Source organism: Prunus avium, chromosome 7 (genome assembly GCF_965620075.1).
Source record: "Prunus avium chromosome 7, drPruAviu1.hap1.1, whole genome shotgun sequence".
NCBI classification, from domain to species: domain Eukaryota; kingdom Viridiplantae; phylum Streptophyta; class Magnoliopsida; order Rosales; family Rosaceae; genus Prunus; species Prunus avium.
This window is the reverse complement of record NC_142290.1, coordinates 27,717,092-27,729,516: the sequence shown is the minus strand read 5'-3', so window position 1 is coordinate 27,729,516 and position 12,425 is coordinate 27,717,092. Positions and strand designations below refer to the sequence as shown.

Here is a 12,425-nt window from a genome sequence, read left to right as displayed (position 1 = left end):
AAGAGTGGTGCTGTGTGTGGGGTGTGTGTATAGATATATTAGGGTAAAGTATTAAGTTGGATAACATTTTGTCTTTTAATCCAATAATAAAACTTAAGAGCTTAATGATTTAAATATTATGGTGAAAAAAGAAAAGTGCGGATTTAAATAAAATTGGACATAAGACCACAAAGTTCCTCTTTAAGGCTAAGAATTGGTCATAAGACCTAAAAGTTTGGCTTCAGCTGCCTCCACTATCTCCGCTAAATTCAATGCAAGACACAAATTTGAGCTTTCATTCAGGTGATTTTGAAGAAGGATGCAAGTAGTGACATTCCTGACAGTAGTTAACGGAAGATGTTTTTTTTTTTGGGTCAATAAGTGCTCTTCGAAAACAACGGATTGCTAGTGAGTTGATCATTAATGCGGCTAGAGATTGGATTAAGGCTACAACTAATTCCCTTCCTGGAGCTGGCAGAGTTCAAATTATGCCAGCTTGGATTCCCCCAGATATTGGGGTTCTCAAGCTAAACGTGGATGGTTCACGTAAAGGCAACACCGGTGGCATTGGTGCTGGAGGCGTTATCAGAGATCATGCTGGTCACTGGGTTACTGGCTACTCTGCAAATTTGGGGCAAGGGCAAATCCTTGAAGCTGAGTTATGGGGCTTATTCTTTGGTTTGAAATTAGCTGTTGAAAAACATTTAAATGATGTTATTGTTGAGATGGACTCAGCTACTGCTGTGATGCTTATGCACAAGACTGAGATTGACAGTTGCCATCCTACTGGGGGTTTGGTTAGAAACTGCAAGGGACTAATGAATCAAATTGGAAGGATTAGGCTGAACCATATTTATAGGGAGAGGAACTCCGTCGCTGATCGTCTGGCTGCTTGGAGTCACAATATGGATCTTGGTTTTTGGTTTTTTGACGACAGTCCTGTTTGGCTGGGTCCTCTGTTGCTTGATGACGCCGCAGGGCCTTCTACAGCCCGCATGATTTCTGTTTTGTAGTTTTTGTCTTTTGGGGTTTTCACCCCCCTGTTTTCATCCAAAAAAAAAAGAGAGCGTCCAAAGAAAAATATCTCATTTGCACCCACATGGAAGAAGTCTTAGCTAGGAGTTTCCATCACAAACCTCTTTTGACATTTTCGTATTTTACATTCAGTTTGGATAATCAAAAACTAAAACTCAAGTAAAGTCCCTTGCGATCATATCATTAACTCAGAGCTCCGAGAGTTTCACACTTTTTCTAAGTTGTACTTAATAGCATTCTTGCTCTTCATTGCAATTTGCATTCATAGACACTCCCTTCTTAACTGTAGGTAATGTGAAGATATCCATCTTCATCCTTGTTTTCCTTGTCGATTTTGACCATCAAGGCACCTGTAACATTGGATCAAGGAATTATCACGAACCACAACAAAAATGAGTAGAACTAAAATGATCAAGTTGCAACTCACCAGCAGGAGGTTCAGTGTTCTTGAAAAAGACATATATAGGCTTTTCTCTGCTGACCCCGATAGTAAATCGAATATAATCAACAAATTCTCCAAGAGGCATATCACCGTACACAATGAATCTGTAATAAAAAAAACATGCTAGTGTATTTAAGACAGCCTATGAACACAAACGAACTTGGCGTTTGCCTTTCTTTACAGAAGTAGGTAGGTTTTCCTTTGTATAGTTAAAATACAAATCAAGACAATTAAAGCACAAGAGAATTCGAAACTAACTTCTTTGAGCCAATTTCAGGAAGGTCACTCCTGGCATCTTTCTCCACAGCCAACTGCAGGAAAAGCTCAAATTAGAACAGAGTAGACCCCAATGAATGCATAGAATGTAAACATATTTGCCGCAGAGAAATTCTTACTGGTATACAACTTGGACGCCTCTCCCTCCAATACCAAGCATCTAAATTAGGAGGGCAGCCTTTGTAGCCATTCCTCTTCCGAGCTTCTAAATCAGTAACGGGCCTTGTAACAGTATACCCTAGTCCTTTTATTACAAAAACATCAGTAGAAAAGAGATGAGAAGAAAACTTAGGCAAAACCTAATCACCAATTCCCGAAATAAATCACTACCCTGGAAAAACTCCAACAAGAAAAAAAAAAAAAAAAAAAAAAAAAAAAAGGGAAAAAAAACACCTTGAGGACCATTTTTCTTGTAACGGCTTTCAGCAATGGTGAAACGCACGCCACAACTGTTCTCTGCCAATTTTCCAACAAGGAAACATCAAAACCTCATACGAAATTTGTTACCCAGAAATTAATCACCACATCAAACAGAAGGCTGGTGAGAAAAACGTTGTGGGTTGAAGTATTTGAAGAAAACATAACACACCAAACCAGAAAAGGGATCTATTCGATTAGGTTTTTGGTAATAGAAGAATTGATTGGTTGAGAACTGGGAAAAGAACAGAAGGTCAAAATCAATGAAAGGGGGAGAAAATTACAGAAAGCAGAGAATCACATGTACAAATTCAGGAACAGACCTGCTGGCGTTGTATCCGATTCCACGTTTCCAACATGAATCAGTCTACATTACATACATTTCAACCTTGTCTATTTATATATCTGTTTCAGTCGGCGAGCTGCAAACTTTTTGTGTGTCCACTTCACACAAGTACTTTTTTTATTACCTTTTTTACAAGCAGCGATATTGATGGGAAATGAAATAAAAAAGCATGACCTCGGCAAAGATACCCATTTAGCCACAAAAAAAAAAAACAAGACTTTGGTGGAATTAAAAAGTTCAGGTGTATTAAATGTTCGCAAATATAAAATCCGTAAAGACAATGTGGTCTCCAATTGCGACTCTTATAGGAACTTGATTTTTTTGAGAATTTTATAGTTATCTTGAAGCAAATTATAATTGTTTTTGTTTACAAACAAAATCTTAAAAGTTCCTAGCACCAAACTCAAACACACTTTTTGTTTGAAAAGGAGAAATTTTGTGTCATTAAAAACCATACAAAATAGTGGACAAGTAATCCACCAATAACAGGAAGAAACAGGAAAACGAGCACAGAGATCTGCAATTATGAGAAGAAACCAATCCTAAGCAAGACACTGCAGCCTTCAACAGCAAACTGTTTGAAAGAGACATGTTCCTAAAAATAGGAGAATAGAAGCCCATATATGTTCATAAAAGACTCATATTTGTGTGTTACCATGCACGCTTTCTCCACTGTAGGTAATGTGAAGAAATCCATCTTCATCCTTATTTTCCTCATCGATTGCAGACATCAAAGCACCTGTAACATTGGATTGATGAATTGTTACAACGACAACTTTGCAAGCAAGAATTACTATGCCTAAAACTAAAATGAGTTGCAACTCACTAGTGGGAGGTTCAGTGTTCTTGAAAAAGACAAATATAGACTTTCTTCTGATGAGCCCGACCGTGATCCGAATAAAATCAACAAATTCTCGAATAGGCATATCACCACAGACAAGAAATCTGCAGTCAGAAAAACAGGATTGACAATAAAACTATCTGAGAACCCCTTCATTTAAGATAAGCTACGAACAGCAATGAACTTCGAGTTTTCCTATGTAGTATTAAGTATGTTTTCCTCTTCCATATACTAATATGGAATATAAGATTACTTGGTTGGCAGACTTCGCCACTTGGGTAACCAATTCATGCAAACCATTATAATAAAGACCATTCGTAACCAACCCTAGAACTTCACCTAATGTACTGAAATGTTTTCTCCCACAACTTTTTTTTCTTTTGTTAAAATGAAACTGTGTAGGAACGATACACATGACTAGATCCTATTTGTGTGCATATATATTGCACGAGCACATTAAAATGCACAACTGATGCAACGAAAACATAAGAAGCTATGAACACAAATGAACTTAGAGTTTGCCTTTCTTTGTAGTAATAAGTAGGTTTTCCTCTCTGTATAAATCTTATATCCAGTTATGGAATATGAAAATTACTTGGTAGGAAGCCTTTGCCACGTAGTTAATCAATTCATTCAAACCTTCACAAATGAACTTAGAGTTTGCCTTTCTTTGTAGTAATAAGTAGGTTTTCCTCTCTGTATAAATCTTATATCCACTTATGGAATATGAAAATTACTTGGTAGGAAGCCTTTGCCACGTAGTTAATCAATTCATTCAAACCTTCACCATCAGGACCATTCCCTTTCCACTCCTACAACTTCACCTAATGCAGTGAAAAGTTTTCCCCACACAATATATATAAATATATATTGGAAAAGTGCAACTCTAAATGAACACATCATGAGTCATGACTAGATCCTATCGATGCACTATAGATTGCATGTACGCATTAAAATTTACAACTCACAATATAAACTTAACAATTATTGGGTCATGCTTTCAAAAAAAAAATTTCCTCCTTTCCCTTTATTTTTTCCTGACCAATTTCAAGACATATATCAAAAGCATAAATGAAATGAGAACAATTCTATTTGAATGTACAAACACAAATCAACATAATTAAAGCACAAGGGAATTCGAAACTAACTTCTCCCCGTCCGTGTCAGGAATGTCACTACTTGCATCCTTCTTCAAAATCACCTGAATGAAAGCTCAAATTAGAATAGAGGATATCTACTGAATGCATAGGAAGTAAACATATTTGATGCAGTGAAATTCTTACTGGTATGCGATTTGGGTGTGTCTCCCTCAAATAACGAGCATCTAAACAAGGACTATGGTCTTTGTGGCCATTCATTTGATTCCTTATTATCCTGTATCAAAAGCATAAATGAAAAAAAAAAAAAAAAAAAAAGGAATTCCATTCTAGTAAAATCAAGATAAGCAAAAGCACAAGTGAATCGAAAACTAACCTCCTCCGGGGGCTACCACGAATTTCGGTCTTCAAAGCCTTGTACACAATCACTCAAATTAGAATAGCACATCCACCAAATGCAAAGGACGTAAACATATTTGATTCAGTGAATTTCTTACCAAACGAAGGGCATCAAAATCAAAAGGGTCTAGATAAGTAATGGGCCATGGGCTAACATACGCCAATATTTTCCTTGCTTTTTTTGGTGATTTTCTGAACACATATCAAAAGCGTAAATGAAAAGGAAACAATCTTTTCCCATTGGAGCAATACAAACGAAGATTTTAAAGCATAAATGAAAAGGAAACAATCTTTTCACATTGGAGCGATACAAACGAAGATTTTAAAGCACAAGGAAATAGGAAACTAACTTCTTTTTCCCAATGTCAGGAATGTCAATGCTTGCACCATTCTCAACAATCATCTGCATAGAGGCTCAAATCAGAACAGAGTATGCCCCCAGTGAATGTTTAGGAACTAAACAAATCTTATTCAGTGAAAGTCTTACCGGGGTCCGATGTGGATTGTTCTCTTCTGTTTGGGTCATTCCTAAAACATTTTAGCCCAAAAAATCAGTATAAAATAGATGAGAATCGGCAATTTCCGAAATAAATTCTGCATCTACGAAATTTTGAACAAATATTTAAAGAACTATACTGACCATGTAATTAACCCAAAAAAAGAAGCAAAAAACACATACCCTGAGGATATTCGTTCTTGAAAGAGCTTTCGGCCATGGTGAAACGCACGCTACAGTTCTCTGCCAATTTTCAAACAAGGAGACATCAAAACCACATACGAAATTTTGTTTCCTATAAATTAACCCACAACATCAAAGGCGAGGAAAAAGTTGTTGGTGGAAGTATTTCGCGAAAACATAACACACCAAAGATCGATTCGATTAGGGTTTCGGTAGTTGTGAACTGGGAAAACAACAAAGGATCAAAATCAATGAAAGGGAGAGAGAATTATATATACAAATACGATAGATTAATTTTACGGGTTTAATCTCGTGAACAGACCTGTTGGATCGTCTGGATCGTTTCCGATTCCAAGTTTTCAACACGACAGGAAGAAGTCTCTGTTTATATCTCCTTTTTACTCGGCAACTCTTTTTGCGTCCGGTTCACAGTAGAACAGTTTTTTTGTTTTTTCTCTCTCTTATTTATTTAGTATTACATTCACAAATATTACTTCTTTGTCAAATCACAAAAAATTAGGGTGGTCATAAAAACCGATAAACCAAATAAATTGACCGAACCAAATGAAATCAAACCGAAAAATAAGGTTTTTTTACCAAACTGAAAAAGTCAACGCTGGACTTGAACCGAACCGTTGACTTCAGTTCAGGCTTCGAGTCTAAAATTTTTTGAACCTTTGGACCTGACCCGAACCGACTATTATTTAATTATAGGACTAACGTCATTTTAGTCCCTGGAGGTTTAGGGTCATTATCGAAATGGGCCCCCTTGTTTCAAATTCATCAATTTCGTACCTAACATTTCAAAAACTTACCAATTTACACCGGCCGTTACATTGACCGTCAAGTCAGACGTTAAATGATGACGTGGCTGTCGTGGGTCCCACCACATAATCTAACTAGCCAGTCAAAATAGTCCAGACGAAGGGCATTTTCGGGAAAAAAAATTTTGTTTTGTAAAAAAGGAAGTTAACAGTCTGCTTTGTTGCACCTTATTTTGAACATAAGGCGAAAGGAAGCTGGCCAAAGGAAACTAGCGAAGAAGATCTAGAAGCAATTGGATGCCTGGAATGGATGAAGAGGCACCAATGTGTTGGTGTGGCAAGGCTACTACAATTCGAACCTCTTGGACAAATTCGAATCCTGGGAGGCGATTTTCCATGTGTGCAGCAAAGGTACGTGAGAATAATAAGGATTTTAAGGGTTGCCAGTTCTGGGCATGGTTTGATCTGGAAATGTGTGAACGGTCAAAGACAGTGATTCCTGGGCTTCTAAAATCGCGGAACAAGCTGGAGAAATCAGTGGCAAAGGCAAGACAAAGAGAAAAGGTCGTTTGGGTGTTGTTGGTGGCTTCGTGGGTACTGTTTGCAAGCTTCATTTTGGGAGGGATGCATGGATCTGGAGTGAACAAAAAGAGGAGTTTGGAATTAGCTTCTGCCATGCTATGAAGTGTTTCTGGGTTGTTGGTTATTGGGGTATTTGTGTTGTTTGTGTGCTTTTGTAAGGGTTTAATTGCTATGTAAGGGTTAAAGCACACATGAAATGCATTTAGTAAGTTTTTGTTTGTTAATGGGATTGTGGAGGCAATATTTGCAGTGAATTACATGTAAATGAAGTGAATGCCCAAAACAATGTGAAGAGAAGTTTGAAAATTTTGCCAAAACAAGCAATGCCTAAAACAATACATGTGCTAAATGAAGTCAAATTATGCAAACAATAACTTAGCAAATTTTCCAATAAAAATGGGCTCAAAATAGCCAGATAATACATTCAAAATTACATATTTCTTGTCCTGTGAAATCCATTCCAAAATGGCAATCAGTGGATGTATTTGCATTCATAGTGGCTGAAGCTTATGTGAATGCCATTACATCCATCAAAAAAGGTCATTCATTAAGTTACACATGACCAATTGACCAAAAACAAACCCTAATCACAAGTCATTAAGTTATACATGACCAATTTACCCTAGGGTTTAGGACCATTTAATCACAAAATGCCAGTCTAACAACCCCGAACTGTAATGATTCCTTTTTTTAGTTAGCTTTAATCTACAACATTTGATCCTGCAGTTGATGCATAAGTTGATGAACTAGGACATGAAGTTGAGGCCACTGGAGGTTGAGAAGTGGCATGTCCTTTCTTACTTGGTTTTGGTTGCACAGATTATTCAGGAAGTTAAGAGAGGATTTGGAATTTGAAGAAAATTGATAAGAACCATCATAAACAAAAGTTAGTTACCAGAGGTTTCCCTTTTTGCACACGCCTTGGAGGCTTGGATATTTTCTTTTTGGTGCTTGGACCAGCTGAAGTGGCTGCTTGGGATGGATCAATAGTGGTCTACAACATAAAAATATTTGTCATGATGCAACAAAAGTAAGTATTATTAAGGGATATAATTGAGCAAGATTGAGTTGCTATACCTAGATATTTTCAGTACTTCTCTTCCTCTTACTTGCAGTTTTGGCCTTTGGGGGAAGATTCCTATGGCAAGTCCTCCTATTGTGCCCCTTTTTACCACATTGCCCACATTTGAGAGAGTCATGTGTGTTGGGAATACGAGACAATGCAGTTTCAGTTGTGTTGCTTGACTCTCCCATCTTCATTTTGCCCTTGTGCTCTCGCTCTTCTTTCTTTCTACATTTTCTTGGCCTTCCAGGCTATTTAGAGTAAGAAGGGACATGGTGGAAAATCAGTCTTGCCCCACATATCCATCCCATTCATAGGCAGTATGAGATTATTATATGTCTTCAAGTAAGTTGTTGTCAAATAGCAGTCATCCACAAAATCCATGACACTAAGCCCCCCTTTATAATTTATGGCTGAAATAGCATGAACACAAGGCCATCCCTGCAAATCCCATGCTCTACAAGAACAACTTCTTAATTCCAAGTCCACAATATATTGTGCATGGCCACCAACTGACACTTGGAATTTTCCTCCACCTGACCACATTGCCACACAAGCACCTGCCTTGGCTTTATTTGCCTCCACCTTCTTAACAATTCTTGGGCACATAGGCTTGTTCCATTTTTTTTCATTTTATCCCTTCTTCCCTGTATTCTCTTCATCAGCTTACATCTAATATACTCCAACATTGTAAGAATAGGTCTATCCCTACATTCCAATATGGTACCATTGAAAGACTCGCACTAATTATTCAACACCATGTCACATTTCAAATGAGTGCTGAAGTGTGATTTTGACCAATGCCTTGGAGGTTTATCTGGAGTGGTGAGCCATTCATATGCATCATTGGACAGTTTTTTAAGTTCTTCCATGGCCCTTGTAAAGTGGGGGACAGTGGTTGCATATGATGCTTCCCAAAACTTGTCTCTCAAGCTTTTTGCTTTGAATAATATCCTATAGTTGCTAAAAAGATGTCTTGCACAGAACCTATGGTCACATTTAGGGGCCACTTGCTCAAAAGCAAGCAATAAACTTTTTTGTTTGTCGGATATAAAGGTGAAGCCAAATTGATTAACAATCTCACAATCCTTAACCAATAGCTCCAGAAACCAAATCCAAGAATCCTTGCACTCTAATTCCACAACTGCGTATGCAATCACCTAGGTTTCATTGTTGGCGTCTATACCCACTACAGTTAACAGTTGCCCTGCATAAACACTCTTCAAAAAACACCCATCTAAACCTATAATGGGCCTGCATCCAGCTTTGAACCCTTCCTTAGCAGCTCCTAAACAAACATACACCTTTGAAACTGTGGTTTCCCCAACTTTTCTTTGAAATCACACTTAACCATTGATGTGGTTCCTAGATTAGTGTTCCTTAATTCCTGACAATAATCCCATATTCTTGAATATTGTTCATTAAAAATGCCCTCAATCAACTTTAGTGCCTTCTCTTTTGCCCTATACACTTGTTGTTTTGACACCCCTGTATTATAATCCTTCTCAACAGTCTCCTTGAATGAGCTGACTGGCCACTGAGGATTGGTCTTTAATGTCTCAACATATTTCTTGCTTATCCAAGTTGACTTGACATTAGGGTTCTCCCATAACTGTGTACATGTGTGCTCACGTACATATGTCTTCACTTGCAATGTGTTCTCATGTTGCATTTTTGAAGCATATATCATCCACTCACAATCTGGGTCCCTACAAACTGCCTTCAGCTTCAAAGCCTCACTCCTAATAAATACAACATCCCTTTTCTGCAAGATGTCGTGTTCTCTGACAGCTATCCTAAAGACTTTATAATCAGTAAACAACATGCCAATCTCAAACTTTGGATCTGCCATGTCAGTTGCAGCATTGAACTCTGGCCAATTCTTATCACCTTCATGGTCAGAATTACAGTTGGCATAATCCTTACACTCAGAATCTTCAGAATCCAATTTAACATCTGTAGGCCAATCAGGAGCAGCCTCATTCCCAGTTTCTTTCACCCTGTCCATTCAGTTTGGTCATCCACCCATTTTTCAAAAGAAGCATCATCTTCATCTTCATCTCCATCTTCACTACAGTTCTTGGAAATCTCATAATCATAGTCCTCACTATCAATAGAATCATCATCAAAATTGTTGGTAATTTTTAACAACAATATTAAAACCTTGCAAGTGCACAAATCAAATGATAGTATAGTAAGCAAGCAAGGGTCATTCCCACAGAGATTGTAATCTAAAGAGATGTTTATCAATGTCACACAAAGAAAACTAGAACACAATTAAACACGAAAACAAAATAAAGATTGAAATCACAAGGACTTCCACACACACGCCAACACCAAGGGGGTTTTGATTTGATTTTGTAAATAAAAGAAAACAAAACAGAATTTAAATTAGAGTTTAAGAGAAATTAGTTTAAAATCAATCAAGAACAATAGCTAGGACTCACTATCCACCTCCAAACAATCAATCAATCCATAAACAACAATAGATAATCAATTTCTAGCAAGCATATGATGACGACACTCACAACAAGATCATGGCATTTGACTCGAGTTGTATGATTCTCTCTTAAGTGTATGTAAAGTGTATGGCATTTACATCAATACGTGTATTCTTAATTGAAATCCAGTATGGCATTTACTCAATTTAACAATCAAGAATCCATTAAGATCAAAGAGAATATGAGTGTCACAAAAACCCTAAAACATGGCATTTGTTATTAGGAATTCAAGAATCGATTTCTCATAACTAGTTCTTAACCCAATTATTCGTTGCAAACAAGAACACATTCAATATGGCAATTGACCTATGTTCTACAACAATTTAATTCCGATACATGCTTCAAAGTTAGCTACTCAAAGAAACAAAATATCAGAATTCACATAACATCGAGAAACCGAAATCATCACGCTTGTAGAAACTGAAAAAATCCATTCAAACTTGTTTATAGAATTGAAATCATGTTTAGGGCTTCAAGATTAAGCCCTAACTAACAAGAAATTAGTTACTCATGTTCTGGGATGAACTCAAAAATAAATACATAAGAACTGAAAATTAAAAGAAGAAAGGAAAAGAAAGAACTCGCTGGCAGCTTTTTCCTCTTGCGCGGTTGATCTCCTTCGGACGTGAATCCTCTGTATGGGGCCTTGGCTGGCCTTTTATATGACTTAAATCAAAGTCCTAAACCCTAAAATTTACTGAAAAGTCGTCCAAGAAGTCTTGGTAAACAAGGAATCCAAATAGGACCCTAAAGATCACAATTCCTAACTCCACAAGGAAATACAGCTCAGCCCAATTGTCACACGATTTGGGGATCTTCGGCCTTCTAGAAAAATCAGGAAAAATATATTTTAGAAAGATAAATGTCTTATCTTTCCAACCATATATAGCACGTAACTTGGAAAATTCGGGAAGGCTTCCGTTTCTTCATATTCACGTAACATGTACGAAACTGTCCTGTCTGCACGTGGGCTAACTTTACTTGTAATACTGTACCAATTGGCTCGGTAGAAAATTCTGGAAAAATCACAGATTGAACTTCAAGGTGTTAGCTTTCATCTCCAATTGACCTTGCACTAAAATTCCTCCGAAAAGTTGATTTTCCCTTAAAAACCTTCTAAGAGCGCAGAAAAGCTGAAAATCAGAAAAGTGAAGTAATAAGCCCTTTTTAAATCTAATTTTTCTACAAAACCTAAGTAAAAAGAGTACATAAATGAGTATATTTATGGACTTATCAAAAATCTTCAAAGTCTGCAGCATTTGCATATCTTCTTCCACTTCTCAACTTCATGGAATGGCTTTTGGACTCGGTCCTAATGCCCTCAACAGTTCCTTCCACAGCTTCTTTGTGTTTCTGTTGAACATTATTTTTCCTCCTCAATCCCTTGCATCTTTTTTTACCAAAAGCAGACTTGACCCTATGTGACATGTCATCCGTCACTTTATGTTTGCCTTTGCCTTTGTTAGAAGAACCCTCATTATTGATAGTAGCCTTTTCTTTGCCTTTGTTAGAAGAACCCTCATTATTGATAGTAGCCTTTTCTTTGCCTTTTGTAGAAGCTTCATCAGTCAACCCTTCTTGATTCAACTCTTTGCCTTGTCCACTTGCTTGTTCATTAAACCCTTCTTGATTCAACTCTTTGCCTTGTCCACTTGCTTGTCCATTAAACCCTTCTTGATTCAACCCTTCTTCATTCAACTCTTCTATTACAACACTTGTTTTTTTTTCACCTTTCCCACCTGGGATACTCCCCCACCCATTGGAACAATGGCACCATAATTGTCATCAAGTTCTTCAATCACTACCCCAGTGTTGGTCCCAAAATCATCATCTAAATTTATAAATATGTTTGAAGCCACTTGACTGTAAAATTGCTCTTGACTGCATGCCAACACATGTTCTAGGAATATATTTATCAACCTAGTGTCTGGCACAAATGTTAGCATGTCTAAAACATCTGCATCCTCACTCAGCTTAACTAGACCACCATCAAAATGACCACCT

The 12,425-nt window shown here is 37.3% G+C and overlaps 2 protein-coding genes across 3 annotated transcripts; one reads left to right on the top strand and one right to left on the bottom strand.

Annotated features, from left to right (window-relative positions):
- Positions 1 to 1,048: 1,048 nt before the first annotated feature.
- On the bottom strand, positions 1,049 to 5,977 carry LOC110760324 (uncharacterized). 2 transcript variants are annotated; one of them, XM_088244138.1, is made up of 16 exons: positions 5,834 to 5,974; positions 5,698 to 5,734; positions 5,512 to 5,571; positions 5,320 to 5,360; positions 5,183 to 5,235; positions 4,931 to 5,024; positions 4,810 to 4,847; positions 4,620 to 4,710; positions 4,485 to 4,537; positions 3,322 to 3,440; positions 3,151 to 3,234; positions 2,126 to 2,188; positions 1,852 to 1,976; positions 1,715 to 1,767; positions 1,442 to 1,560; positions 1,049 to 1,364 (listed from the first exon to the last, which is right to left on the bottom strand). In XM_088244138.1, the coding sequence occupies exons 3-16, from the start codon at positions 5,546 to 5,548 to the stop codon at positions 1,294 to 1,296; spliced, it is 1,041 nt and encodes a 346-aa protein (XP_088100264.1). In that variant the 5' UTR covers positions 5,549 to 5,571; positions 5,698 to 5,734; positions 5,834 to 5,974; the 3' UTR covers positions 1,049 to 1,293. The 2 variants fall into 2 exon arrangements, with proteins under 2 accessions (XP_088100264.1, XP_088100265.1); XM_088244139.1 differs by lacking the exon at positions 5,698 to 5,734 and having other exon boundaries at positions 5,834 to 5,977.
- A 604-nt stretch (positions 5,978 to 6,581) lies between these two features.
- On the top strand, positions 6,582 to 6,959 carry LOC148293268 (uncharacterized). The gene has a single exon (XM_088244646.1). The coding sequence runs from the start codon at positions 6,582 to 6,584 to the stop codon at positions 6,957 to 6,959; it is 378 nt and encodes a 125-aa protein (XP_088100772.1).
- The last annotated feature ends 5,466 nt before the right edge of the window (positions 6,960 to 12,425 follow it).

Coding starts and splice junctions, on each gene's coding strand:
- LOC110760324 (XM_088244139.1), bottom strand. CDS start 5,548: ATGGCCGAAAGCTCTTTCAAGAACGAATATCCTCAGG. Junction 5,025..5,182: donor CCTGACATTGGGAAAAAGAA/GTTAGTTTCCTA, acceptor ATATGTGTTCAG/AAAATCACCAAAAAAAGCAA. Junction 1,768..1,851: donor GGCGTCCAAGTTGTATACCA/GTAAGAATTTCT, acceptor CTTTTCCTGCAG/TTGGCTGTGGAGAAAGATGC.
- LOC148293268 (XM_088244646.1), top strand. CDS start 6,582: ATGGATGAAGAGGCACCAATGTGTTGGTGTGGCAAGGCTACTACAATT.